Raw genomic sequence first — 24,645 nt, forward strand, 5'->3', positions numbered from 1 at the left:
CAGATCACGAAATATTTTCAGGTCGTTTAAAGGTCTTGGGCAAATTGAGCACGAGGCCGCCACCAAACCTGGGCGTTCAGCTCCCACCATGGAACTTTTCAGCCGCCGCCCTTGCATGAATTGACCTCATTCTGTCGTATCGGGAATCCCAATATGCTCGCTTTATGTACTAATGCTTCGGGCGTTCCTTGCTTCTGCCTTCTTCAATAATTAAATCCCATCGCATTCGCTTCCGGCGTCCGCGCAGCGCCGAAATTACGTGGGATCCGGCAGCACAGCTGAGTCCCTGCCCGGGCCGAGGTCACGTGTAAGCGTCAGAAGTGTACATTCTGCAGAACCAGGCAAGCAGCATAGAATGATTACGTGCGTACAGATCAGGTAGCAGAAACCCATTTTAAAGCAATTGATTCATAGGATTGTATGTGCGTTATATCGACATGTGTGTGCTAAATTTCTCGCATCCCCTGTTTTTCTGTCCCCGCGTGAGTGCCTACTTCAGTTTTTGCCCATCTCCGATAGTGCCCAATCACATGCGCCAAAGGCCAGATGTACACTTGGCCTCACTGCAGCCAAATTTCCACTCTGGAATAGGGGATGAGGCGCCTTAAACTATGCTAGTGCTAGTGGAGAGGCGCGCGTACTTGATACTGGCGACGCTCCCGTGCCGAGTATTACCAAACACTATTTCTTCTGCCCTCCAATCTTTTTTTCCCCTTCTCCTCCTTCTCCTCCATCCCCCCGCGAGAGAGTTGCCATTGTCTTCGTCTCGGAGTTTGGTTGGCTTTGTCGACTCTGATCTTTTCCCTCCTCTTCTCGTCATTCCTTCGGTGTGCAATTTTTTTTTTGCCTCGATTAAAATCTACGGACTGCAATTGCAATTGCAATCCCCTTTTTTTTCTTTAATACTTTTTTGGGAGGTCGTCTCTTCGCGTCGCGTGTTCACTAGATTTCTCTTCTCTTCAATTGAATCGCAGGAATCTGGTCCGAAACCACCGTTGCCCATCATGTCGGCTCCCGCTACGTTTTACGAGCAGCTGCCGCTCCCTACGCTCGATCGCCCTTTCGGCATCCACCTATGGCCCATCTTTGACAAGCTCTTCACGGCCGTCGTTGGCTACTCGGCCAATGACTTCGAGTTTGTGCCCTTTGAGACTCCCATGTCCACGCTGAAGTCGACGTCCATCTTCATCGTCATTTACTACTTCATCATCTTCGGCGGCCGAGAGCTGATGCGCAACCGCGAGCCCTTCAAGCTCAAGGCGCTCTTCCTCATCCACAACTTCTACCTGACCGCCATCAGCGGCTTCCTCTTGGCTCTCTTCATTGAGCAGCTTCTGCCCACTGTTGTCCGCAAGGGTATCTTCTTTGCCATCTGCAACCACGAGGGCGGCTGGACTCAGCCTCTGGTTGTTCTCTACTACGTAAGTAAATTTGTTGAAAACGAAACGTGGCGGTATGTGCTAACAATGGATGATTATTTAGCTCAACTACCTGACCAAGTACCTTGAGCTGCTCGACACCGTCTTCTTGTTCCTTAAGAAGAAGCCATTGACCTTCCTCCACTGCTACCACCACGGAGCCACCGCTCTTCTTTGCTACACTCAGCTGATTGGCTTGACCTCCGTCTCTTGGGTTCCCATTATCCTCAACCTGACTGTGCACGTTGTCATGTACTGGTACTACTTCCAGAGCGCTCGTGGCGTCAAGATCTGGTGGAAGGAGTGGGTTACTCGTCTCCAGATCATCCAATTCATCATTGACTTGGGTAAGTGACTTATCGCCGTCTTTGTGTTTTTTCCCCCTCGCATCCTCTCGATCATTGACTAATTTGGATTTGACAAACAGGCTTCGTCTACTTCGCTTCCTACACCTACTTCACCTCGACCTACTTCCCCTCCATGCCCAATGCTGGCAAGTGCGCCGGTGAGGAATTTGCTGCCTTTGCTGGCATGGGTATCCTCAGCTCATACCTGGTCCTCTTCATCTCCTTCTATTTCGCCACCTACAAGAAGGACGGCAAGACTACTACTCGCAAGTCCCTGCGACGCATGAGCCAAGCTCCTCTGCCCGACCCTGTCCACATGGCTACCTACTCAAGCGGCAAGACCAATGGCACTACCACTGGTGCCAAGACCAACAGTGCCACTGCTAGGTCCCGCAAGGCTTAAATTGGCCACATCTGATGCCATTAAGATGTCTTATAAGGGCGCAACCATGTCTCGATCATAAGACTTCAATGGTCAAACAGCTCAAGCACTGTAATGGTGCCGAGCATTCTACTTTTTTTTATGAATCTGGAGCATTTTCTACTGCAAGGGGACTATACAATTTTAATCTCTGTTTTGGACATGAGGACATTTCCAGCAAATGAACTAATACGAATCGCCCTATGCGATGATGACATGTCTTCTGCGAACTATGACAACGGGCGGTCGACGACGGGTATATGGATTAATTTGGGGAAAAACTGGAGGCGTAGGACAGGTTAGGCAGTTATTGTTATGAGAAACGTCCCGGGTAGGCTGGGCTGCACATGGAATGGCAGCGTCACGGGCCAGGAAAGTCATGCCAACCTGGCCTCGTTTTATTAATTATCTTCTGCCTTTATACTGTATTATACTTGGATGTATACTTCATTCACCTGGCATGCTCCTGATCCGGGAGATGAGTTAGATAGATGGGCGGTATGGGACAAGTGTTGATAAATCCGTTGTTTCGGTGTCTTGAGTGTTAATGCAATTAAAAGATACGTCTGTCTACCTTTTCTATTTTTACGTGAGCACGTGTCAATATACACTAATGGGCATTGAAATCTAGTGCAATGGATGAATAGATGCTGAGAGATAGTGAATACAAGTAAACGTTACGTCAACACGAGATGCCGGCAATGGGTCGTGTTCCGTTGGATCATTTAAGCATATTTGCGAGCACAAAGCATAAAGTCAACAATAAAGTAGGCTTGCTCAATTGCAGCTGCAAATGCAAGGTAGCTTCTCGTAATTTCAAACGCAATCCCGGAGCATTGATTGGACCAGGCCAGAAAGGACTTGCAACTGTGAAATTGCCATGGCCCAGGAGCACAGGCAAACATGCACCCAGCGGCGGCACAGCCCGGCCACAGGGCCAGTGCATATTAGCGCCTGGCTGCCAACTGGCGCGGATTCCAGCGGCCGTGAAATGATGCGGGGAAAAAGACTGGCTCTCAGGGCGCCGCGCCGCTGAAACCGCGTCCGCCAGGCTGGGGGTACCCCCCCCCCCCCTTCAGAGGCTTGTTCGGGCGCTGCCAGGTGTTTCTCTTGCCCCTGGACGGGACTGCTTCCGCACGCCACAGCGGCAAGGCAATGGGATAAACATCGACTTGCCAATTGGCATTTGGATCCTGACCTCGCCTTTTGCTACCCAACTTTTGTTTCGTTTCTCCTGCCAAGGCATTCAATCCCAGCCTCTACTTTGGACTGGGAGAATAGCCATAATAAACGCTCAACATAAATTTGTCACAATTACTTTCTTTGTTGCCTCAAGCCTCGATTCTGTCTCTGTATCTTTCTTTCTACTTCTTTGCATTGCTTGCGACGGACATCAGCAGCCTCTGAACCAGTCGCTGCTTCTCGCGGGCTGGGCTGGAGGGGACCCCGATTTCAGCCTCGTGGATTGTTCGTGGGGCACAAAGCTGCAAGGAATGCGCAAAACAAGTTTCAATCATCAGCACCAGTCGAGAGCATCGCTTCTTGTCACGCTTTCTTAGACGTTTCGTTGTCAGCTCTTTTGCTTGTTTTTTTCAGCTCGTTCTCTTTCTCTTTCTGTCTCTTGCTTCTTTGTTTCTCGTTTCTTTGACAGCCTCTCGCTACGCGTCTACCACCTTGGCCAGCTTCGTCCTTTTCTTGCATCTGTATTTCTGCACACAATACCTTTACCGCCTCAGTTTGGCTTCGTTTTGGCTTGAGCAGCGCTTGGGGTTTGGAACAATCAGCTCATCATCACCATGAGGTTCCTCTTTCGGCGGAAGGACAAGAAGAAGCTGGAGCTCGCGAGCCCTCCTGGATTGCGCCGCCCTGTTAGTACCAGCCGGGAGCCATTCTTTCCTCCGAGTGTGAGGTCGAGTCAGCTCGTCGCCGTTCTCCCAGCCACGGTTCTTGGGCGGATATTTGGCTTCGTCTGCCCCCATTCTCGCGATGAGACCTACGATGCGTGTGAGGAGAGCGGAAACGACGACGGGTGCATGCTGTGTGACCTGCGCGACCTGGCGCACTGTTCACAGGTGAATAGAGCCTGGCATGAAGCAGCCATCAAGTCATTGTGAGTTGCTCTTTGAGACTTTGGCCCCGTGCCGAGACTGTTCAGGCATGTTTCCTGGCTGACTCCCTCTTCAGGTATCACAGCGTTCGGATCGACCAGGTCCATTACTGCAAACTTGAAGCTTGGCTGGCCGAGAGACGCAAGCAGACCAGATTTGACCGAAATGCCATTCCCGAGGATCCAGCTCAAGCGAGACTGAGACTATTCCGACGCACTGTTCGCGAAGACCCAACCCGTCTTGGCAAAAAAGTTGAGTTTTTGAAGACGCCCTACCAGGTACGCGAGTACTGCCAGGTCGAGTTGGCTCAGACCATTGCCGTTCTTCCCAGTCTCAAGTATGTCGATTTACCAGAGGGCATGTTCTCGGATGAGTCGAGCAGCTCAACGCTACGATTTGAAGTCCAAGCCAGATGTCCCAACATCCGAAAGATGACGTACAACGCGGGCTCGGAGCGGAGCTTAGCAGCGCTGGCTACGGGCCAAGTATGGCCTCGACTTGAGGTTTTAGAGCTAAATGGCATCAGCGTCGACACCCTGACTATGAGAGCGGTGTTGAGCTCGTTGCAAAACCTTCGGGCTCTGAAAATGACCGACACGGAGAGCATCTCTGATGAGGTGCTGACGGCTGGAACGGGGCCTATCATGCCCTCGTTGGAGGAATTTGTAATGGAAGCAACGCCTCGAGTGACAGCTGCCGGCCTTATCGAATATCTTGCTTGGCCAGAGACACAGCGTGGACTCCGGGTCCTGACGCTGATCGATACTGGCGTCCACCCGCAAAGACTTCAAGAGATCTTGACGATGGCGCCGTATCTGAAGACTCTGGCCATGCAGGCCAAGGTGATTGAAGCATTTCCGCAGAACGCAGGCATCGAGTTGCTCGCATCTCAGAGCCTCGAAATTCTGCGCTACGAGATTTCTACCGAGTCAGATAAGGAGGTATATGCCAGCATGAAGGCGAGCTGGTACACTTATCTTGCCTCATCTGTCCTTTCGGGGTCTATGCCTAAGCTGCGCAGGCTCTATGTTCACGATGAGTCATTCCCCGAGCAGCTTCAGGGGCTGCCTCCTCCCAACCCAGGCCTCGGGGGAGCACATATGCGAACCCCGTCTCACAACTCAACTCACAGCACTCGAATGGCGTATGCAGGAATGCCAGCATCTCCTACCTACAACCCATATGCTAACACTCCTGCCTCTCCGACTTCTCCCAAATCTCCGTCTCCCCGGCAGCTTATGCCTCGTGCTCCGGCAGCACATCGATTCAGCTCCAACAACCCATTTGCGGCGCACTTGCGACCTGCTGCTCCGCCGCCAGTCACCACGCTCGAAGTGTACACCAAGACGGACGAGTTTGGTAAATGGAATTTCAGCAAAGTTGACGCATTAACCGCGGTTGGCCCCGCGCTGCGACGCCCCGTCAGCAGCTACGGTCTGGCGGCAGATGTCACCGGAGAGGGATGGAACCGAGGAGAGGTTCGACGTAGTATCATGGTCGGAGACGGCAGCGGTTTATTCTTGCCTCTGCCTCCACCGCCCGGCATGACAGATGAATTTGGGCGCAGGGGATCTGCTGCATCGGACTCTTGGCGGCCTTCAAGCAGCGGCGGGGATTCTCTACGGCCGCCGCCATCACTTTGGCCTTGATTTTCCTTTTTTCTGTCTTTTCGTCTTTTGTTTTTCTCCTTCTCGAGGGAATTTGCCCACTTCGGTGTCATGGGGCTTTGGTCATGAGGCACATACTAGGCATGATGATTGATGGTAGCAAATTGTGGTTTATGCCTTGATTTCTCTATTTCCTATTTCATCCCTGTCATCATCAATTTCTAATCTTTAGTAGTCACTGTAATATAGAAAACACACAAGACTGAAGGATCTGGGACTATACTAGGGGTACATTAACAGTCGGTTCATAATGTTTGTTGACGTCGATATTGTTTCTATACAAGTTCTTTGGCTTTGGCTTGGCGTGCTTCTCTTTTTTTTTTTTTTGCGTATTTTTGTGCGGTATACGGCCGGTTTGTTTTCTAGCATTACGGAAGGTCCGTCATCCGTGGCTTATTATAGCAGCCAAAAAGTTGACCTGCATTAAGGCGATCGATTTAACCTTATCATATGATGAGTTCTATTTGTAGCCGGGTGTGTGAGGCGTGACGATAAGCTTATGGCAGCGCCATGTGGTGTTAGTCATTCTCCGGCCGAACCAACTAGGCGGTACCAGTATGACATTTTTTTGGTGGCTTTTTACTCTCTTGAGCCAAGTAGTGGAGTACGAAGAATAAGGTATTTTCCCGATTTAGAGCTGATGATAAAGAAAGAGGCTTAGCTGAATTTGAAGTTACTCTTTTTGAGTTCGTGTAGGGAGACTCTGAAAGATGGCTTTTTGAAATTTTAGCTTCCCACAGCCTACGTCTTGTGGAAGTATCTTTTCAGGGCTGCGATACTGTGAATACTGTATGGGCATCAGGCACGACATTTTTTTCTTTGGTCGATTAGGCTGCTTTCGATCTTGTTTAGTCTATTTAATGAAGGATGAAACTGGCTCAGGTGGGCGTTTGAAATGGGGAGGGGTGGGTATCCCCGGCGGTTAACCAGTCAGCTTCTGAGGAAGCTTCCGTACGATGCTTGCTTGCCGGCCTGCTTATCTATTCCATCTATCTGTATTTTACCCATTCCATTTAGATACCTATGTGTTTCAGAAAGATTTGCTGTTATTGAAAAAGGAAAGGGAAGAATAATGGCAGTCATGGACAGGGGATAAGTAACAGCACGTGTTGACTGTTGTATGCCTCATGTGTTACGCACATCTTGCAAACAGACGAAATATAGGTACATCTTCAAAGTACCTGACCTATAAATCTCTATATATCTAAAACATATCATTGCGCAAAAGATAAGAGAAAAAAAAAACCTATCACGCCCACGTGGGAGAGCCCACCGTGCCGTGTATCAGGTTTCGTTTCGCCTTGGCGTTTAACTGGGCGATAAAGAAAAAAAGGTCATCATTTAAGAAACAATCGTCAAACAAACGTTCCTGTCGGCCAAGGGGGGGGGGCACGGTTGGGGTTCCAGCGAGCCGTCCGGTGATTGAAACGCTCGAGGCTGATGTTGAAACGAGGAAGGGGGTCCAAGGCTGTAGACATGGGCAAGAAAATGACGAGTCTAAATTTTGCAATTTTTCTCTCTAGGTACCTTGGGCTTGGGATGAATCTCAGCATGATGCCTAAACAAGAGACCGTTTTTTCTCTTCATTTAGAATGTTCCCTAATTCTCCGTTTTGATCGGAGTATTCTCAGCTGTGAATCTTTAGCTAGAGCTGCACAGCCGCTGTGGCTCGACGCCGCGTCGTTTCTATTTCTGAATTCCAGTGTTCTTAGTTGAATGAAGATGCGACTAAACTGGTTGAGGCATAGGGGAAAGCCGTATAGGAGCTGTGGCTGGTAAGCTATGGCTGTCACCCGTGGCACGGGTGCCCCCGTCAAAAAGAAGGTTTGATGGTAAGAAGGTGTGGCGCAAGCATCATGGTTGGCGTCAACAGAGAGGTGTCAGCCCCATCATGACGCCATCTATGGGGTCCTTTCTCCAGCTTGTGCGTTAGGTACTCTTTTAGGTACTCTCAGGTAGCCTTTGTACCCCCTTTGGCAGCAGAACAGAGATGGTACCTGTAGGCACCATCGTATCTAAAAGTGGTGATGAGATCTATGATGCCTAATGGTGTTGCTATTTCAGTTTCGTGATAGGCATCAAAGGTGGCGAAATACGTAATACGGGATCTGATGCTCTGATTGTCGACAGGATCTGTACGGAGCCGTGCCCTTGAGCCAGGGACCAGAGCACGGCCACTGGGTGATTCGCAGTCGAAAACTGGCTGGGATTCTGGCACTCTGATAGAAAGTGCTGCATACAGTAAGCTTCACTGTCCAGACACCTACATACCTACCCGTCAGAGCTCGGGACCTCAGGCCTCCGGGACTAACAACAAGGGCATAATCGAGATGCGGCAGAGTGACGTCCAAGGTTTGAGGCGCTCCGTGTCGCGAACGGAAGCTGTCAGATGGCCGTGTTCTGCGGCACTAGCAGTGTTCCAGCCTTACTGAGATATGTGTGCCAACTGACCAGGCTGCTGGGGCTTTGAGCTCATCGCCAAGGTATTGCCAAATGTCTTTTGGTGGCGTCTTTGTTTGAGACATGCATTGTGGCAGATACGAGGTTTTTGTCGAGTCCGAGCTCCAAGGCTGCAATCCTCTAAAGAGGGGGTATCAAGTAAATAGGCGGCACTAGCTTTTGAAGGATACCTAGGTCAGAAACACATTGACACAATTGTCTTTACCTCCGTCACTGGCTCCCTTTGGCTTGCTGGCCTACCACTATCCAGCAGACGGGATCAGGTTTCGAATCCATTCCGCGCAACGCGTACACAACCGTGGGCGCGAAGGCATCTGGAGCCGTGGAATCTGGTACGACTCGGGTGCTGTAAATCAGGGGCTCGGTAGAGGCGATGTCGGTTTGTACAAGCGATAGGGTGATGCCTACCTTATCTTTTGTCATACAGTCACAAGAGTTGCTAGGACGAACCATAGAAGAGCTGCCAGCATATCTCAACTTACAACGCCATGAATGTACCCCGTACCTATACAGTATATGCAGATACAAGTAAACAGCCAGTAGCTTGCAGATAAAGCAGGAGAATCAAGGAAAATGGGACGAGAAGATTCTTGCATGTGCATCTCCTGCAGCATTGCAATGCCGTGATTCGCAAATGGTTGGACGGCGCGATGCTAAACTGAGAAGCGCCAGCAGAGCCAAAGTGGGTGTGCAGGTCGGCGCCAAAAGAACGACGCAGGGCCAGTCAGAGAGCAGACACGCACATGCTCTGATGTAATCAATGGCTAACGAAGCTGCAATCTCGAGTCTAGAATCTGGAGTCTGGTTGAATGGCGATGCGTGATTGGGTCGCGGAAGAGGGAGATGCTAGCTCTTGACATCAACTCGACGGCGTCATGTACATGCCTACTGATGGTGCGCTGCAGGCATGAGGTGGATGGAGGGGATTGGTCTAGAGAATATATCCAGCAAGAAGACACATACGAGCCGATCTAATGGTATGATGGCCTCGTGCCAGAAAAAATAATTTCAGGGCAAAGGAAGGCGGACGTGTTGGAATGTCTCTGATCAGCCCCGATGATAGGGTAGCCGTATCTCGTACGGAGAAGTCCGCGACGCTTCCATCTCATGCATACAAACACCCACAAACACGTGGACTCGTCCAAGGCTACAGGAAGATTAGGTTACCCACAGCGAGGAGCCTTTGATCACCGTGTATCCGTTTCCTTTTTCGCCCTGCGCCGAGGGCGCAGTCTGTGCGGCAGGCGGTTTAATCTTGCGGGATGCAGCTGTTCTCGTGCACTGCAGTCGTGGAGACTAATTACAACGTACATACAGTGTAATTAAATGGTCACGTTGAAGGGGAGAAGGGATGCGCTTGGACTTTGTTTTGCTCGAATAAAAAGACAAAAAAGAGGAGGGATATACTGCTGAATTGCACTGGCCATGTGTTGGTGACGATGGCTGGCCAATGCTTTGGGGAGCGCGTGTTGGCTGGTGCTTCTAAAATTTTATGCGGTTTAATATTGTTTCTTCTAATAGCAGAATTGCTCGAAATGTCCTGAGTTGTCACAAAAATAGCAACGTGTTTCCAGGTTATGTCGACATAGTATCTGGTTGATCAGCTTATAGCTGTGGCCGATATCGCGTGGTGGTTGCTTTGCTAGACCTGCTGTTGCGGGCAACTCCATGTCTACGCTGTCCCTTGCCTGCTCGATACGTGCCGAGCCATGGATCATCGCATCAAACTACCGCCCACCACGGCAATTCATCGTCAAAGACGGGCTGTAAACCGCCCATGAGCCATCTTGGCTCTTCTTTAGCAAGCCCACTGCTATCCTATATACCTAATACCAGCATACATGTACCTAGCAGAGGATATCTATGTCGTGCTCGCAACTCGCGTCATCTTCTTACGCCCCCAGCACGGCCCATCAGCGTCTTCCCATGAACCGTCTCGGATGCTTGCATCTGTTCTAAGACGATCTGCGGCTGGATGCTACCCCGTGCTTCGGCGGAGGGCGTGAATTGCCGAGCAACGTCAATGGTGCTACCTACTACAGGCAGTAGGTGGGAAGCAGTTTAATGACGAGCTACACATATCTGTACAACCCCAGCCAGTCCTGTCCATACAATGTCACTGGATGGATACAGGTAGGCTAGAGGAGAATTACCGCGTGACGAGATTGGCGATCTGCCTAAAACAGCGTAGAGGTCCCCTTAGGTCCCTTGGATCTGTACGCTGCTGGTGCTTCTATTGTTATTTGATGTTGCTTCCGCTGTGGCTTGTCTAGCTAGGCTTCTAGTCACCGCGCTGACGGATTTGGCGTCATGCCATGGCCTTTCGGTGGCTGGTCCGAGGAAAAGGAAGGCCAGGCGGTGCGTTGGACGGCGCCTTGTGGAGAAAAGAGTTTATTGTCTTGTGGTGGCCGTGTCTGCCTTCTGGCTGGATTTTGGGGTTCCATGACAATTTCTGGAGAATGTGCTGTGATAGTTCAGGGTTCTTCTAATCCGCTTATCACCCTTACCCACCTGGTACAGTTTTGTGTGTAATTCAGGTGCCAGGAGAACAGGATCAGCACAACGACGGCCTGAGATCTGCGAGGAGTCTATGAGACTCGCACCACTACAGTACCTGCAATGTACCTACGGACATCATAGCAGTTGATGCGCAGCACTAGCCAGAACCTAGGGCAGCAATATGCTGATGTCGTGACTCTTCTCGCCTGAGCTACTGGCAGGTTGGAGAAGGGCTCGCCGATTAAAGGTGCCCGCTGGATGCAGCAGATATGACGCTAGCCATCAGTTTCTTGGAATGATGGCATAGTGCAGGCGGTGGCTGGGGAAGAGAATTGGAAGACTGGAAGCTTTGGAGGCTTTAAGCGAAGGCATTGAGCGCTGTCGCTGCCAGAGTCTCTAGCCACAGGCTGGAACTTGGAGGTGGCGCTGCATGCGATGTGATGCGATGCAATGCGCGACTGAACTCAACTGGGCTCACTACTAGTATATCTGCAGCAGTCACATTTTCCCACCAAAATATATGACAGCTTGGACGAAAGCGAAATGGAGAGGAGCGCGCGTGGACAGAAACAGCTGCTCGCTCCGTTGGCTGCACTCATCAGCTACCGGTCCCCAGGCAAAAACCGCTGTGTTAGTCGGCTGCGGCAGGCCTGTGAAACGACTCGGTGGCAGGGGAGCCAGTCAGTGACATTTGCGCAATGTTAGGTAATGCGTGCGATGGATGCTGGTACAAGCTATTCTACGGCGGGATACAAGCAGTACATCGACACTCGTACAAAGTTGTGTGGGCATCAATTCATTCTCTTCACAGTGGGCCCCCTCCCCTCGCACCCACTTTTCTGAACCCCTGCCACGCTCGACTAAAAGGAGACGCCAAGGAAGTGGAGCTGCTCGCCGTGGCCCGGGCGCCGCTGGCTGCAAGTACCCAGTGCGGGCTGCGCAGCGAGCACGGCCGCCCTCGTGCCAGCCGGTGGAACATGCCATGCCTGCGATGCGTACAACACGAGCAGGCTACTTATCTATGTGCTCCCCCCTTCCGGCGGAGAGACATGATCTCTCTCTTGTTCCCTTCTCGATCAGGAAATCTTCTCTTCTCTTCTCCTAGTCTTCGTTTTTCTTTTTCCCTTTTCGCTTCTTTTGCGCAAGACGAGAACAGAAGCTTTGCATTCCTCTCTGCAGTCTCCCTCCAGCGCCCTTTCCCTTCTTGACGCCTTATTCTGCCATCCACCTCACCAGAGTCTCTCCCTTCCATCTTCTCTCTTCTATTTCGACTTTTTTTTCTTTATATTGGTCTTGGATCGTCCCTTCGAAGCTACCAATAAAGTAAGACGGGCACGAAGAAATTCAATATTGTCTTTTACGGCTCGCCTATCCACCAGGTCATGTCATTGGTGGACCGCTCGAACAAAGACACCCAAGCCGATCTCATTCCGCAGCACACCACGAGAAGATTGTATACAAGACGAAGCTTTCCACCAAGCTCGGAGACTTCCACTATCGCAACCACAACCACAACCACAACTACTGACATGGCCCAATTCGACACCATGTCGCCTACAACCACCGCAAAGTCAGAGACGACTATGCTACCCAAGGCACCGGCTCTGCCTCCCAGGAGCGCTCTGAGAGCCTCACGCCTGCTGGCCACCATGCCTCAGAAGCTTTCACAGCACCGACCCGTCCTCACTCACGCCGCTCCTCATCTCCTCTACCTCTCATCAGAAGAGGATGTTTCTTCCTCCGCCGACGACTTCTCCGATTGCGACTACAGCTCCGATAGCGAGCATACACAAGCGGTGCAAGAACAGCCATCAACCTGCCAGGACATTGCCCGGGCAGTCTCCGTCGTCTTTTCAGGAAAGCCCTGCATTGTCCAGCTTTCTCGAAGGTCAAGATCGCAGACCTCATGTTCGGAACGCTCTGCTACCGAGCTTACAAGGATATCAACCGAGCCGGTGTTTAGCAGGCGAAAGGAGTCTGTCTCCTCTACATCATCATCCAAAGCAGTATTCCAGCACCCTCCCCGCTCAAGCAGCATCATGTCCCCGGTTACTTTTGACAAGGACTCAAATTCGTTCCTCAATGTGGACCCGTTTGCGTCAAGATCAGAGCCGGAAGAGCCCGAGCAGCCCGAGCCGCAGCTCCGAAAGACGGCGGCCATGTTCAAGAGGACGTTGAGCCTGGTCAGGAAGCGTAGCAGGCCTAATCTGAACCCCGCAGCCTCGCGTTCTCGAGAGGGACTGTCAATACAGACAAGCACCATGGAGCAGCTTAGCGAGGAAAAGGAGGAGAACCACACCAGCACCCCGCGCATCTTGACACCACAGCCAGCTCTGCCCTACTACCCAGGAGCCATGGCCCCAAGGAGAGCCAGCAGCTACTCAGCCGCCACGCTGTCGCCGGTTAGCGACGTATCGTCACCCCTGTCACCGACAAAACGGATTCGCCAGGGCTTCTTGACTCGGCGACGAAGCATCAGAGTATGAGCAGGCCCATACACCGCTCGTCCTCTCTCCTTGTTGATTTTCTCTCTGCACTTCAGTCCCAATAACTGGGTCCACATTCCTTTCGATTTTCACGAATTTTCCGACCAGCGACTGGCTCCTATTTTCTTCGCTTTTCTGCGGATCATGACGGACGGCGCTGCAATCTACTCCTTTTACCATTCTCTCCTGTCCTTTATCAACCATTGTTCTTTTTATCTATAGGCGGCGTATTTCATATGGCATAACAAAAAATGGGGGCACATTGCACAGATGGCGTTTTTTCATTTCTTACGTGGGAGACTATATGAGAAGAGTTTTGTCATGCGAATATGACACTCTTGGCGTTTTTTATTCTTAGGGAGGCGGGATGGAAAGCCGCGATGCGATCGGCGCAGCAGCTGGCAAACGTGCATTTATCTTTTTCTCGTTCTATCTACGCCAAGTAGCTTATGATGTTTTTACCAATGAAGAAATTTTCTTGGACCACGCACATATTTTTTTTGCTCCTGAATAATTGTGTAATTTGCCACGTGAGGTCTATTTTGTGTGTGAATTGAATGAATCCCTGAGGAGGCGAGTTTAGACGTTTCTACACCGACGTTACGATGCTACGTACTCTGTAAGCTTGCCATGCCGTTGCAAGGATTTTCCGTGGGCCCGGGTGGGCAAGAAATTCCTCCTCCTGCATACAGTACTGCACTGAGAAAAATTACTACTACTACTGATAGTATCCCCTGGCTCGCGGAAGGCGGTCGGCCAGGAACACGGTGTACAAGTGTCAGGCTTTTCTGGGGCCTGCGAGGAAAAGCTTTTTTTTATTTCTTTTCCTTTTGCCGACTGATGAAGAAGAATGGCGTCAGTTGTTAGGATGCATGCATGCGGGTAGCATCAGATGCTTGTAAGTTGATGGGCTTGACATGTACACGTCGATGCCCAGAGTGGATATCTTTGGGCGTGGCGGCGTAAGAGGTTGTACTAGTGGTTTTGCGGCTATTGGAGATGGAGATCTTGGAAGGGCTGATGGGGTTTTGGACTACATACTTGTATAGCCAGGTAGTGGATTGTGGGGGTTTGGTATGACTGATTGCTTTGCTGTGAGGTATCTGGATATGTGTAAGAGACGTTGGGATGAGACGAGATTGATTGGAAGTAAAGAAACCTACATGGTAAAAAAAAAACATGTGAAAAATGTCGTTGAGAGCCTATTTTTCGTTAAAGAATGGGTAAAAGGCAAAAAGAAAAGGTCATATGGAGATGGTGAGATTTTTTCCTTCTTTCTGCATTTACCCTCCGATATGGTGGAGTTGACGAATGGAGTTGACGAATGGAGTTGACGATGTGTTGTACATGCACGTATGGAGCTGTTACTTGCCGACATGTGGCCTAGGCAGCTAGATGGCATGTACATGCATGGGGAATAGGCCACTAAGCTTTTTTTTAACACTCTAATGCTGGCTTTATTCGATTCCTCGGAGGCGGTGTGTATACTTGTATGTGTTCTGCTGTATGCGTGATGGATCTTTGGTTGTGGTTGTGACTTGAGCTGCCGTTTTTGTGAAGTTACAGTGAGCGAGTGAGGTAAAATCAATGAGGTGGTGTTACTAGTAGTTAACAGCAGGCGAGTAACATCATAGTTGATAGGCTGAAACGCTATAATCTTCAGCGCGGAATTCTCAATTCAGGGTCTCGCTGCACACACTCCAACTCCTGCGCCAATTTATCTTCATCTTGTCATCTCTCGATGAAGATACATACGTGTACAGCATGTACGTAGGCAAGGGGCATGTGTGTCATCGATGCTCCAATTCTCACACGTGGGAGAAACACGGCTACTGAAGAGATCCTGTACGAGTTATTTACATACGGTACACTGTACACAATATTGCTACATGGTATAAATAGCTGCTCAGGAGAAGTTGAAGAGCAGGGTTTAGATGTCATAAATAGTAAAGACTCGTACCGTCACGTCACATACGAGCTTTGTCTGATAAAACAACCTGAAGATGGGAAAAAAAGATGGAAAGGATAAAAAGAGCGACAAGGGTCCTGATTCTTTGTTTTATGCAAGCGAAATAGGCATATTCTTCCGTATTACAGGCCCCTTGTCGCTGTCCGGAGAAGGCGATGCAGATGCCTTCCGGGTTTGTCTTTGTACTGCCTACCTAGCAGGCAGCCTTGACTCTTTGTTCCTTGTTTTTTTTTTTTCCTGTTGAGGCCTTGTCTTTACTTGTCTATTTGCGTAAGAGGCTTACAGTGCATATCCGTGCTGGTCATATACAGGTACATAGATTATCGCAGGTGGAGATTTTTGGTGGTAGCAGCACTATCCATGGGACGCGTAACTGATGTGGTGATATGTTGGTGGTGGCGTAGCTCGAGTGTGTTGCGTATATGTGCAAACGCGTCCATGGTAGGCAGCGACCAAAGCCAAGGCGACGTTGGAAATGGAAGCGATGCCATGATTCCATTAAGCTTGATGCGACAGTGTATTCTTGGCAGTCATGTGAAAGTAAGATACGGTTCCAATGGCACTCCGGGGTAATCCGTGCCTAGATGCTTCAACACTCGCCAACTCGGCCGAAATCGAATCGTCCAAAAAGAGAAGCTACGAAAAGGCATGTACTCCGATATATCCTCGCACTGCTTGCAACTGCGACATTGTCTTGGACAAACCATGTTGCTTGCATGCTGCATACTGCACATCACTCCTCGCTTTTCACAGACCGCCTGCGGTAAAAGAAAAGAAAAGAAAAAAAAAAAAAATCAATTCTAAGACATAAAGGTTTCATTCTTGTGTCGTGCATTTTTGCTTGCCAATGCGAACAGGTGTGTCGTTTTTTCTTCTTTTGGATGGAGACGCTGCTGCTGCGGCTGAAGCGAGATGGGATGACGCCAATAGTAGAAGATGGGCGCTAGTTTGCAAATCTCTTTAGTCCACTGAGGACCTAAATCTTAAATAAAGATTAGCATTTGATATCAAATTATGGCCTACTTTGTAAAGACAAGTTAAAAGCTGAAATGGCTGTTTGAATGCTTGTAACTACCTGTAAAGCACAAGAAACTGCTATACTTTGTATTATGTACTTCTCACATCAACCTTATTGGACTCAAAACAGAATCAAGTGAATACTACAACCATCTTCCTGTGAGACACATACAAGTCTCCACCGTCAAAAAGCATGTGCAGAACAGACTTGACAGCGCATCAACTGCATCCCAAGGCCCCGCATCCGAAGAAGAAAGAGACAAAAAATTATAGAAAGACAAAGCTGCACTGTGAGATACATCCCCCCCTGAGAACAGCGCCCACGGATCGGCTTTCAAGCACAAGAGTACATGTAAACAAAGAGGCGCTAGAAGCGCCCCATCTCCCAGCCGCGAAAGAGAAGAGAGGCTAATTTCGGTACTAGGGTCTGTCTCCAGCAAAGCCATCCAAAAGAGGCAACAATCTTTGGAGGGGGGACTCAAAGCTGTCAGGGGGGGTTTTAACGATAGGAAAATATTTTTCTGTGTGATGCTAAACAACTAGCTACTATGGACTAATAATTAGAGAGTGCGGATGAGATCGTCTTCAAGTAATTTCCTCCGCAATATGATGTGCTCTATGCGGAGGGGACCTCGAGCATGGCCCGTGGTTCATGCGTGATTGGCCAATCTTCAATCTCCCGCAATCTTGGCCTCCAGCTTCGTTAGTTCGTCCAAGAAACATCAATCATGTACAAATATGTACCTCTGCAGGTGCAGCTTCACGTGTCGAAAATACGGTGTACTTGCCTTAGTACATGCACGGAAGCCTTACAGAAGCCTCACCGCATCGGCCGCCGTCCTTGGCGCCGACCAATCCCTCGCTCGCTCAGCCTCTCGTATCTTCGCCAGCAAAAAAAAGCAGCACCGCTAAAGCCTCTAGCCCCCCATGTCCCATGTCCTTCCCCCTGTCCCCAGTTAGTTCACCGCTGCTGCTAATCCGCTCCGAGCTGTTCCGCTACAGCTTGGCTGTCTTTTCCCTTGACTAGCCCTCCGTTCTTCATCAATCTGCTTCATCCCACCGTTCGTCCCATCTCTTGGCCAGTCCCTGACGCCATCTTGCCCACTTTACCCTTTGTCCTATATTGAGACCCTAGCAGCAGGAAAAAAAAAAAAAAAAAAAAAAAGAAAGGCAGTTCTCCCCAATCATACTGTAGTTCTTGTTTTTCCCGATCACCGCCTTTTTGGCGATGGCGGCATCTCCCCAGGGGGGTTCGCGGGCTCCATTTGCTCTCGCTTGTTGGTGTTAGCATCTCCATCCCCTGGCCTCGCTTGGGCCACCATATCAAATAGCTGAGAGGAAAAACGCATGATGCTCATTCGACCATTTACCGTTCCATGGGTGGTCTTCTCTCTCGTACGACGGCTACCGTTTTATATTCTTGTACATGCCAATATCATCAGCATAGTGACGACCCATCTCATCTCTTGTCAATCGACCGTCTCTGCAGATGCTCGGAGATGATGTCGTGCCTTTTAATAGCAGCAAGAGTCGTACGAGCAGCAGCATCAGCGTATGCGCGCGCGTTGGATACTGTAGATACCTCTCACACAATACCAGCCTCAGTTGCGGGATGCTACGGAGCATCTCTAATTAGAGATCCACCGCTAGACCTCAGCCGCCTCGGCCCTCGACGCAGCTGCGACGCTAGATGGATCGCCATCTTATCTAACAACATCGCATCCCCATCCCGCCTCGTGCTAACGGAGCACGTGTCTGTGATATCATAAGGTACTCTCATACAACCTAGTCATGTATATACATCGTGGAGCAAACGCGTTTCACTATGCACGTGGTGAAGAGGGACGCTGTCTATCATTCAACATTCAACTTCCAACATTGTATTGTCTTGGTTATTTTCCCGCCTTGATCAAACCCATACTAGTAATTGATCCGTCACATACGCCCACTTTCTTCCGCCTGAGCACCCCTGCTCCAAGGTCCTGTCGCTGTTTTCGTTTTCATTTTACCCAATCTGCTTTTGCTTCCACATTATGCTAGTCGTAATCATGGGAGAGACAAAAACATATATCAAAAGATTTGATGCACTCAAAAGTCACAATCAAAAAGAACATGCCTGGCCCCATGTAATGCCGATCTGGGCCGTACGCTACTTATGAATACGCCTTTTGCTTTCAGCTTTCACCGTTCAGGATGGCCTGGGTTTCAGGGTCCACGGGGTCCACGCCACTGGGTTGCTTTGCTCGGAGAGTCAAAGAGAAGGGGTACTCTTCGGGGTCCTCCTCCTCACTAAAGAATCCAACATGTTAGCATAATGTCAACAGTATCATGAAGCACACCAAACGGTAGGAGATACTTACGGCAATTTCCAGGCGACATAGTCCTCCGTGCTCAAGCCCTCTCGCCCCTCTTGCAGACTGGCAAAATCTCCAGGAGTCATCATGCCAGTGCGGTCGCGAGGCGAGCCAGGGACAGAGAATGGTCTGGAGATCTTCTGATCCGGCCCACGGATGAAGTCTTCAACCTCCTCTTCCTCCTCGTCTCCGTCAAACGAGTTGGGGTATGCCCGTCGAAGAGCAAGCTGTCGGGCCTTGATATACTCCATGCCCATGCGCTTCCAGTCAAGCAAGTCGCTGAGTCGCTCAGTACGGTTTCTCTGGTTGATACGCTGACGTCGGCTCTTGTTGCAGTAGTCAAACATGAATTGACTCAGCTGGTTGACGGAATCTTCAACTCCCTTCATTCTTCGGTCTACAATGTAGATACCGTAGTCGCTGGAGTTTTCGATGAGCTCCTCCATGTAACATCCAAAACCAGAGAGGTTAGTGGTGATACTCGGAACGCCCATGACCGTACACTCGGCAGGAGTGTAGCCCCATGGCTCATAGTATGAAGGGAAGACGCCCATGTGGCAACCGCGTACAAAGTCATCGTAATCCAATGGCAGCACGGGATTGGCCGAGTTGAGGAACTCTGGGTGGAACACAACCTTGACACGGTCTGATGGGTGATTGAACAGCTGCACCCGACGAATTTGGGCCAAGACGGGGTCTTCGGTGTCGTTGAGCATGTTGTGGGTGACAATGGGGGGGAGCCCGTGACGCTTCATGGCAAACAGACGCCGACGCAAGAGAACGCGATCCTGGCCGGAAATGAGCTCCTTCTCATCTGGCATTGGGTCGCCCTCATGCCACTTGAGAGACCGCTCAAAGATGCGGCGACCGATGGCTTGCTCAATGATGTTGGTAGTGTCCTTGAGGGATTTGATGACGGCCTGGCCCTTGAGAGCCTCCACAGTCAGTGATGTAGTCTGAGCCGGCATGATGATGAAAGCCACGACAGTCATCTTGCTGCCCGCATCCTTGAGCCGGTGATTGAGACGCGCAAGAGACTCAATGAACATGTCAACACCCTTATTCCGGAATTCGTAGCGCCCAGCAGTGAAGAAGTACAACGTGTTCTCTGGTTCAAAGTCATAGTGGCCGTAGAAGTGACCCCTGACAAAGTCGTGAATCTTCTCCTTGGCCTGCTGGTGCAGGTTTTGGAACTCATGAACTGCCGAGAACTTGGTAACGTTGAGACCGTTGGGAAGCACACCGTCAGGCTTTCTCTTCAAGAGATGCTCTGACTCAAAAGCAGTGATGTGGGAGACAGTTGTAAAGACGTCACAAGAATGAGCAGCAGCACGTTCAATGCAATACCGGTGGTAGATACCACGCTTTCCAGCCTCGGCATCGACATCAAAGAACTGCAGATTGTTGTAGAAATCAACAGAGCCGGCACAGAGATATCGCCCTAAGAGAGTGGCATGGGTGGTGAAGATGGTCGTAACATCAATCCGTCTCTTCTTGGTAAGGGGTAGAGCAACGCCAGCTAGCCACTCGTGGAAATGGGCAATGACAGCCTTTTCCTTTTCGTGGCATACAAACTAGTACTTGCATGTTAGCGGGAGCCAATCAAGTTTCAAGAAAATAACAAGAGACGGGAAGAATGTAACTCTGGGGTTATGGGGATGAGAGAAAAAAAAAGTTTTCTTACCTCTCCAAGAAACCACGCCACCAAGTATCCAAACACAACAGCCTCATTGGTTTCATCGTCGTCAGGTGGGGACGGGATGCTGGCCACAGACCAGAGGTCGGACTTCCACTCGTTGACAAAGTTGTAGGCTGTCTTGGTATCAATCAAGAGAACCCTGGGGGCGCCCTCAATCAGCCAGCGGCCGTACAGCATGCCAATTCCCCGATCCTTCATGGTCTGCATGGTGGCGGCCAGCTCCTTATTGGTGGGCTCCATCTCTTCGACCTCGACTGCGGCCTGTTTGTCATCAGTTGATGCCCAACTTTGAGTTATTAATTTAATTTTTTTTGCAAGGAAGAGGGCGCACCGATTGGTGGTTGAGTGGACCGATAAGCGTGTATCGATCGCCATATTCAGCCGTAGTAACCGGAGCCTTGGATTTGAGCACAGAGTAGATACCACCGACTGTCAAGCAGATCACATGTTAGTGTGGCGAGTTCTTGAGATGTTTTTTGGTCCAGCATTGGGCAGAAACGGGCGCAGAGGCAGAAGCGACCCATGGCCCGCGGGCAGAATGCGACTCACCTCGATGAGCTACTTCCGTAGCAATCTCAAAGAGAAGGTGGTTCTTGATGTCGCGAACCGGGTGTCCGTCGGCCATTGCGTCGTTCTGAACTGTAGACTATCGCAGAGGTGGTTGGACAGCGGTGATAGCTCCGGCGAGAAGCCTCTGCCACGAGCCGGCAATTCAGATGACGTATGTATTAGGGTTGCGCGAGTTCGCACAAGCTGGACATTGTAATTGTAAGCCTTTGCGCGCGTGAAGGCCAGCAGGATGCAAGATGGCAACTCACCGGGACTGTAGCTACCACGAAAAGCGAAGAAAAACTTGTGTCTGGCACGGCCGAATTTCGGTGCGAGATATTGTGGTGTGATTGGGTTTAGCTGGTAGCTTCTTGGTTCTGGTGGCGTCAGAGCTTAAGAAAGCGGCTGGATGGTTCTGCGTGCGGCAGAGGATGCTGGCAGCGAGGCAAGACAATGGCTGAGGCCGTGAACCACCGACACTGGCTCCAGACAGGCAAAGGACAGTTGAGGCAGAATCTGAGGCTTTAGTATGAACAGTAGCGATAGAAAACAAGATCAGGCCGGGAGGGGGAGAAGAACTTGATGAGGGACTTGGACTGAAGCTTTGGAGGGGTGCAACAAAAAGAAGTGGGGACCTCTACTCTCCAAAGGTGCTAAAGGTGGCGGGTCTGGGGTTATGCAACAAGGCCGTAAAGTGGAGAGCGCGCGGTTGGGCTACCACTAACAGCGCAGCCCGAGCGCTGTTACTGCGCTGAGTTCATGTATGCGTTTTATATGTGCAGTTGCTGCATGCGGATCACGGGAGAAGGAATCTGGAATGGTGTCGTCAGTGGCATCATCCGCTTATCTAAGGAGCGGGCTTCTTTTTATGCCATATATATGCCACCTATAACATTATGCCATTATGAATACTTGCTTAGGGCTACTACCTTTTTTTCGTTCCTACCGTTAGAGGCACTTCTCCTCCATGCCTACGGACACATGTGCCTACAACAATGCTCCGTCCTGCGCCTTCCACCAATAGGCTTGCATGGTTCCTCACCTAGCGTGGCCGCCACGCAACGCCGTTCACCATCAAAGCTACTGACGCCTCTTCTCCGGGCAGCAGCAACCGCAGATTCTAGGTTCATGTCCCTGCATCGGGTCAACCGCGGACAGGTGAGATGTCAAGTTGATCTCGTGCACTATCCCTAGCAGTGTGGGGATGACGCCATGGATTGCGGGGGAAAGATCAAAGTTGAGCGACCAGAGGCTCGGATTGGCTGGTGTAGACGCATTGGCGATGGGATATCTTGGACGGTTCCCACGAGTTTATCCATTGCCCCCAATGGGAGGCGACCTGATGCGAGAGTTGCATTTGTCGTCATGGCATTGGCTCTCTTGCTGGCTGCATTGCGGTGCTGCGGCCCATGGCCATTGTGGCCATCTTGGCGGCTTGGGTTGTATTCGGGACTCAATCTGCAAGTTGGTGACGCCAAACTGCATTACAATGCCAAGACTATTCTGCACTACGAGTGATCTGATATATTCCGAGCAGGATCTGCCTTGAACTTGTCCAACACTCACATATGACGTAGGCTGGAACTTGAACTTGTCTGTGATGCCCTCAAGCGTGTTGGTTAGTTGGCTATAAGCTGACTATTCCGTCTCCAGTATAGATCTCTGTGATCAATTCCCCGGATGACAAGGATAGTCCATCTTGGAGCGGCCAAGAAAGATATCGGTCCACACATTGTTTCCCACTTCTTTCAACCACTTGTCTCACTCTGTTATGCTTTTTGGCGTCCTAGAGCATCATTAAGCGGTCTAGATGCAGCTTAGCGTGCATTAAACCACGCCTTCAGCCTTGTATGTTCTCGATCTCAATTGGCTCAATGTTTCAGCCATGAGCCCCGCAGTGGATCAGCCATTCGCAAGGCTGCGCCGCCCATTCCAAATTTTTTTGAGATTCTCTGGTCTACCCATGCACAGCACTGCCATCGATTTGCGCCGGGACGACAATTTCGTTTGGCACAATCTCAAATTTCCCGAATCTGAAAACCTTCGGACATTCTGCTATACAAAACACTCATAGAAACGCTCTGAAATCTTCTATTGAAATTCTTCCTACCACAATGGATGCCTCATCTGCTCAGGTGAAGGTCGTCTTCACCACCAACGAGGAAGATCTCGTCCTCTCAGAGTCCAGAAGACAATTGCTCGTACCGGCAGGTGAGAATCTACAAAAAGAAAATGTTACAGAGGCTAGAGAGAGAATAAAAGAAGCTAATTTCGAATTCTTACATCGCAGACATCAAGCGCTATGGCCTCTCCCGCATTCTGAATTCCGAGTCGATGCTGGATACTTCCTCGCCAGTCCCTCTCGACTTCCTCGCAAACGGCACATTCCTCAAGACGAGCATCGAAGAATACCTCAAATCGAATGGCCTTTCTCAAGAGACAACCTTGACTCTCCAATATGTTCGCAGTCTCCTCCCGCCCGTTTACGAGGCTAGCTTCGAGCACGACGACTGGGTCAGTGGAGTTGACGTCTTGTCATCGACTTCTGCTGCTGGACTGCTTGCTGGAGATGCTGTTGTGAACGAGCGAGTTGCTAGCGCTTCTTATGATGGTCTGGTGAGAATCTGGAACCCCTCTGGAACCGCGATTGCCGTCTCTGCTGGTGGCAAAGGTGAAGGACACACTCAGCGCATCAACGCTGTGCGATGGCTGTCTTCGACTCAGCTGGCGTCAGCTGGCCTGGATAGAAAGGTCATGGTCTGGGACTACAAAGAGGCAAACGATGGCTTCTCTGGCTCTCTTAAACCCAACATGGAACTTTGGGGGCATGAGAAGAACATCAACAGCATCGATGTCAACGGTTCTACCCGACGTATCCTAACGGCGTCCTCAGACGGTCGCGTTGGCCTGTGGTCCGCTTCCAAGAGGACAGCACCTCAGGCTGATCCCGAGACTCTCCCCTCCGCTCATAGCACCAAGCGAGCTAAGCTATCCAACGCTGGCTCTACTGCTCAGCGTGGACCTTTGGCAATGATTCCTCTGCACGACGAATCGGTTACTGCTGCTATTTTCCACCCCAAGGATTCGACCGTCGCTTACTCGGCTTCTTTGGACCACACAGTCAAGACGATCGATCTCACAACACAACAAGAGGTGTCCCGCCTCACTACCATGCACCCCATCCTCTGCGCAACAGCACTCCCTGGCGCAAACCTAGTAGCGGCTGGTTCCTCGGCGCGACACATCACCCTGCTCGACCCCAGAGAGTCGGTTGCCGCAACCGCGGCCATGACGCTCCGAGGCCACGTCAACATGGTTGTCTCCGTGGCTCCCTGCCCGGAGAATGACTACTCGCTGGTCTCTGGCTCGCACGACAGCACGTGTCGCGTGTGGGATCTGCGTAGTTCCCGGACCGCATCATCTGATGAGGGCAACGGCAATGTCAGCGAGCCCGTCTATACTATTGGCCGAGAGTGGCTGAAGGGCAAGAAGCTGCCTCCTGCTGGCGATGGCGCCAAGGTGTTGAGCGTGGTGTGGGACAAGACATGGGGAATTGTGAGTGGAGGAGAAGACAAAAAGGTGCAGATCAACAGAGGTACAGGATTGCTGGCGTTATAGACTTTGTTTGTTTCATTTCATTTCAGGCTTGAA

At 50.5% G+C, this 24,645-nt stretch overlaps 6 protein-coding genes across 6 annotated transcripts; 4 read left to right on the forward strand and 2 right to left on the reverse strand.

The window, feature by feature from the left end:
• Positions 1 to 611: 611 nt before the first annotated feature.
• TGAM01_v207005 (elongation of fatty acids protein 2) lies at positions 612 to 2,168 on the forward strand (the record flags this gene model as incomplete). The annotated part of the gene is made up of 3 exons (XM_018804245.2): positions 612 to 1,421; positions 1,483 to 1,765; positions 1,846 to 2,168. 3 exons carry the CDS (start codon positions 612 to 614, stop codon positions 2,166 to 2,168), a joined length of 1,416 nt encoding a protein of 471 aa, XP_018662674.2.
• A 1,814-nt stretch (positions 2,169 to 3,982) lies between these two features.
• TGAM01_v207006 (hypothetical protein) lies at positions 3,983 to 5,943 on the forward strand (the record flags this gene model as incomplete). The annotated part of the gene is made up of 2 exons (XM_018804244.1): positions 3,983 to 4,296; positions 4,371 to 5,943. 2 exons carry the CDS (start codon positions 3,983 to 3,985, stop codon positions 5,941 to 5,943), a joined length of 1,887 nt encoding a protein of 628 aa, XP_018662673.1.
• A 1,969-nt stretch (positions 5,944 to 7,912) lies between these two features.
• Positions 7,913 to 8,437, reverse strand: TGAM01_v207007 (hypothetical protein; the record flags this gene model as incomplete). The annotated part of the gene is made up of 3 exons (XM_024549996.1): positions 7,913 to 8,180; positions 8,233 to 8,343; positions 8,391 to 8,437. 3 exons carry the CDS (start codon positions 8,435 to 8,437, stop codon positions 7,913 to 7,915), a joined length of 426 nt encoding a protein of 141 aa, XP_024405232.1.
• Positions 8,438 to 12,467: 4,030 nt separating this feature from the next.
• On the forward strand, positions 12,468 to 13,406 carry TGAM01_v207008 (hypothetical protein; the record flags this gene model as incomplete). Its single annotated transcript, XM_018804242.1, has 1 exon — positions 12,468 to 13,406. The coding sequence occupies one exon, from the start codon at positions 12,468 to 12,470 to the stop codon at positions 13,404 to 13,406; it is 939 nt and encodes a 312-aa protein (XP_018662671.1).
• Positions 13,407 to 18,566: 5,160 nt separating this feature from the next.
• On the reverse strand, positions 18,567 to 21,070 carry TGAM01_v207009 (glycogen (starch) synthase; the record flags this gene model as incomplete). The annotated part of the gene is made up of 5 exons (XM_018804241.1): positions 18,567 to 18,681; positions 18,753 to 20,320; positions 20,431 to 20,706; positions 20,777 to 20,874; positions 20,995 to 21,070. The coding sequence occupies 5 exons, from the start codon at positions 21,068 to 21,070 to the stop codon at positions 18,567 to 18,569; spliced, it is 2,133 nt and encodes a 710-aa protein (XP_018662670.1).
• Positions 21,071 to 23,108: 2,038 nt separating this feature from the next.
• On the forward strand, positions 23,109 to 24,612 carry TGAM01_v207010 (hypothetical protein; the record flags this gene model as incomplete). The annotated part of the gene is made up of 2 exons (XM_018804240.1): positions 23,109 to 23,205; positions 23,285 to 24,612. 2 exons carry the CDS (start codon positions 23,109 to 23,111, stop codon positions 24,610 to 24,612), a joined length of 1,425 nt encoding a protein of 474 aa, XP_018662669.1.
• Positions 24,613 to 24,645: the final 33 nt, after the last annotated feature.

This window comes from Trichoderma gamsii (genome assembly GCF_001481775.2).
Source record: "Trichoderma gamsii strain T6085 chromosome Unknown Scaffold_25.2, whole genome shotgun sequence".
Taxonomy (NCBI): domain Eukaryota; kingdom Fungi; phylum Ascomycota; class Sordariomycetes; order Hypocreales; family Hypocreaceae; genus Trichoderma; species Trichoderma gamsii.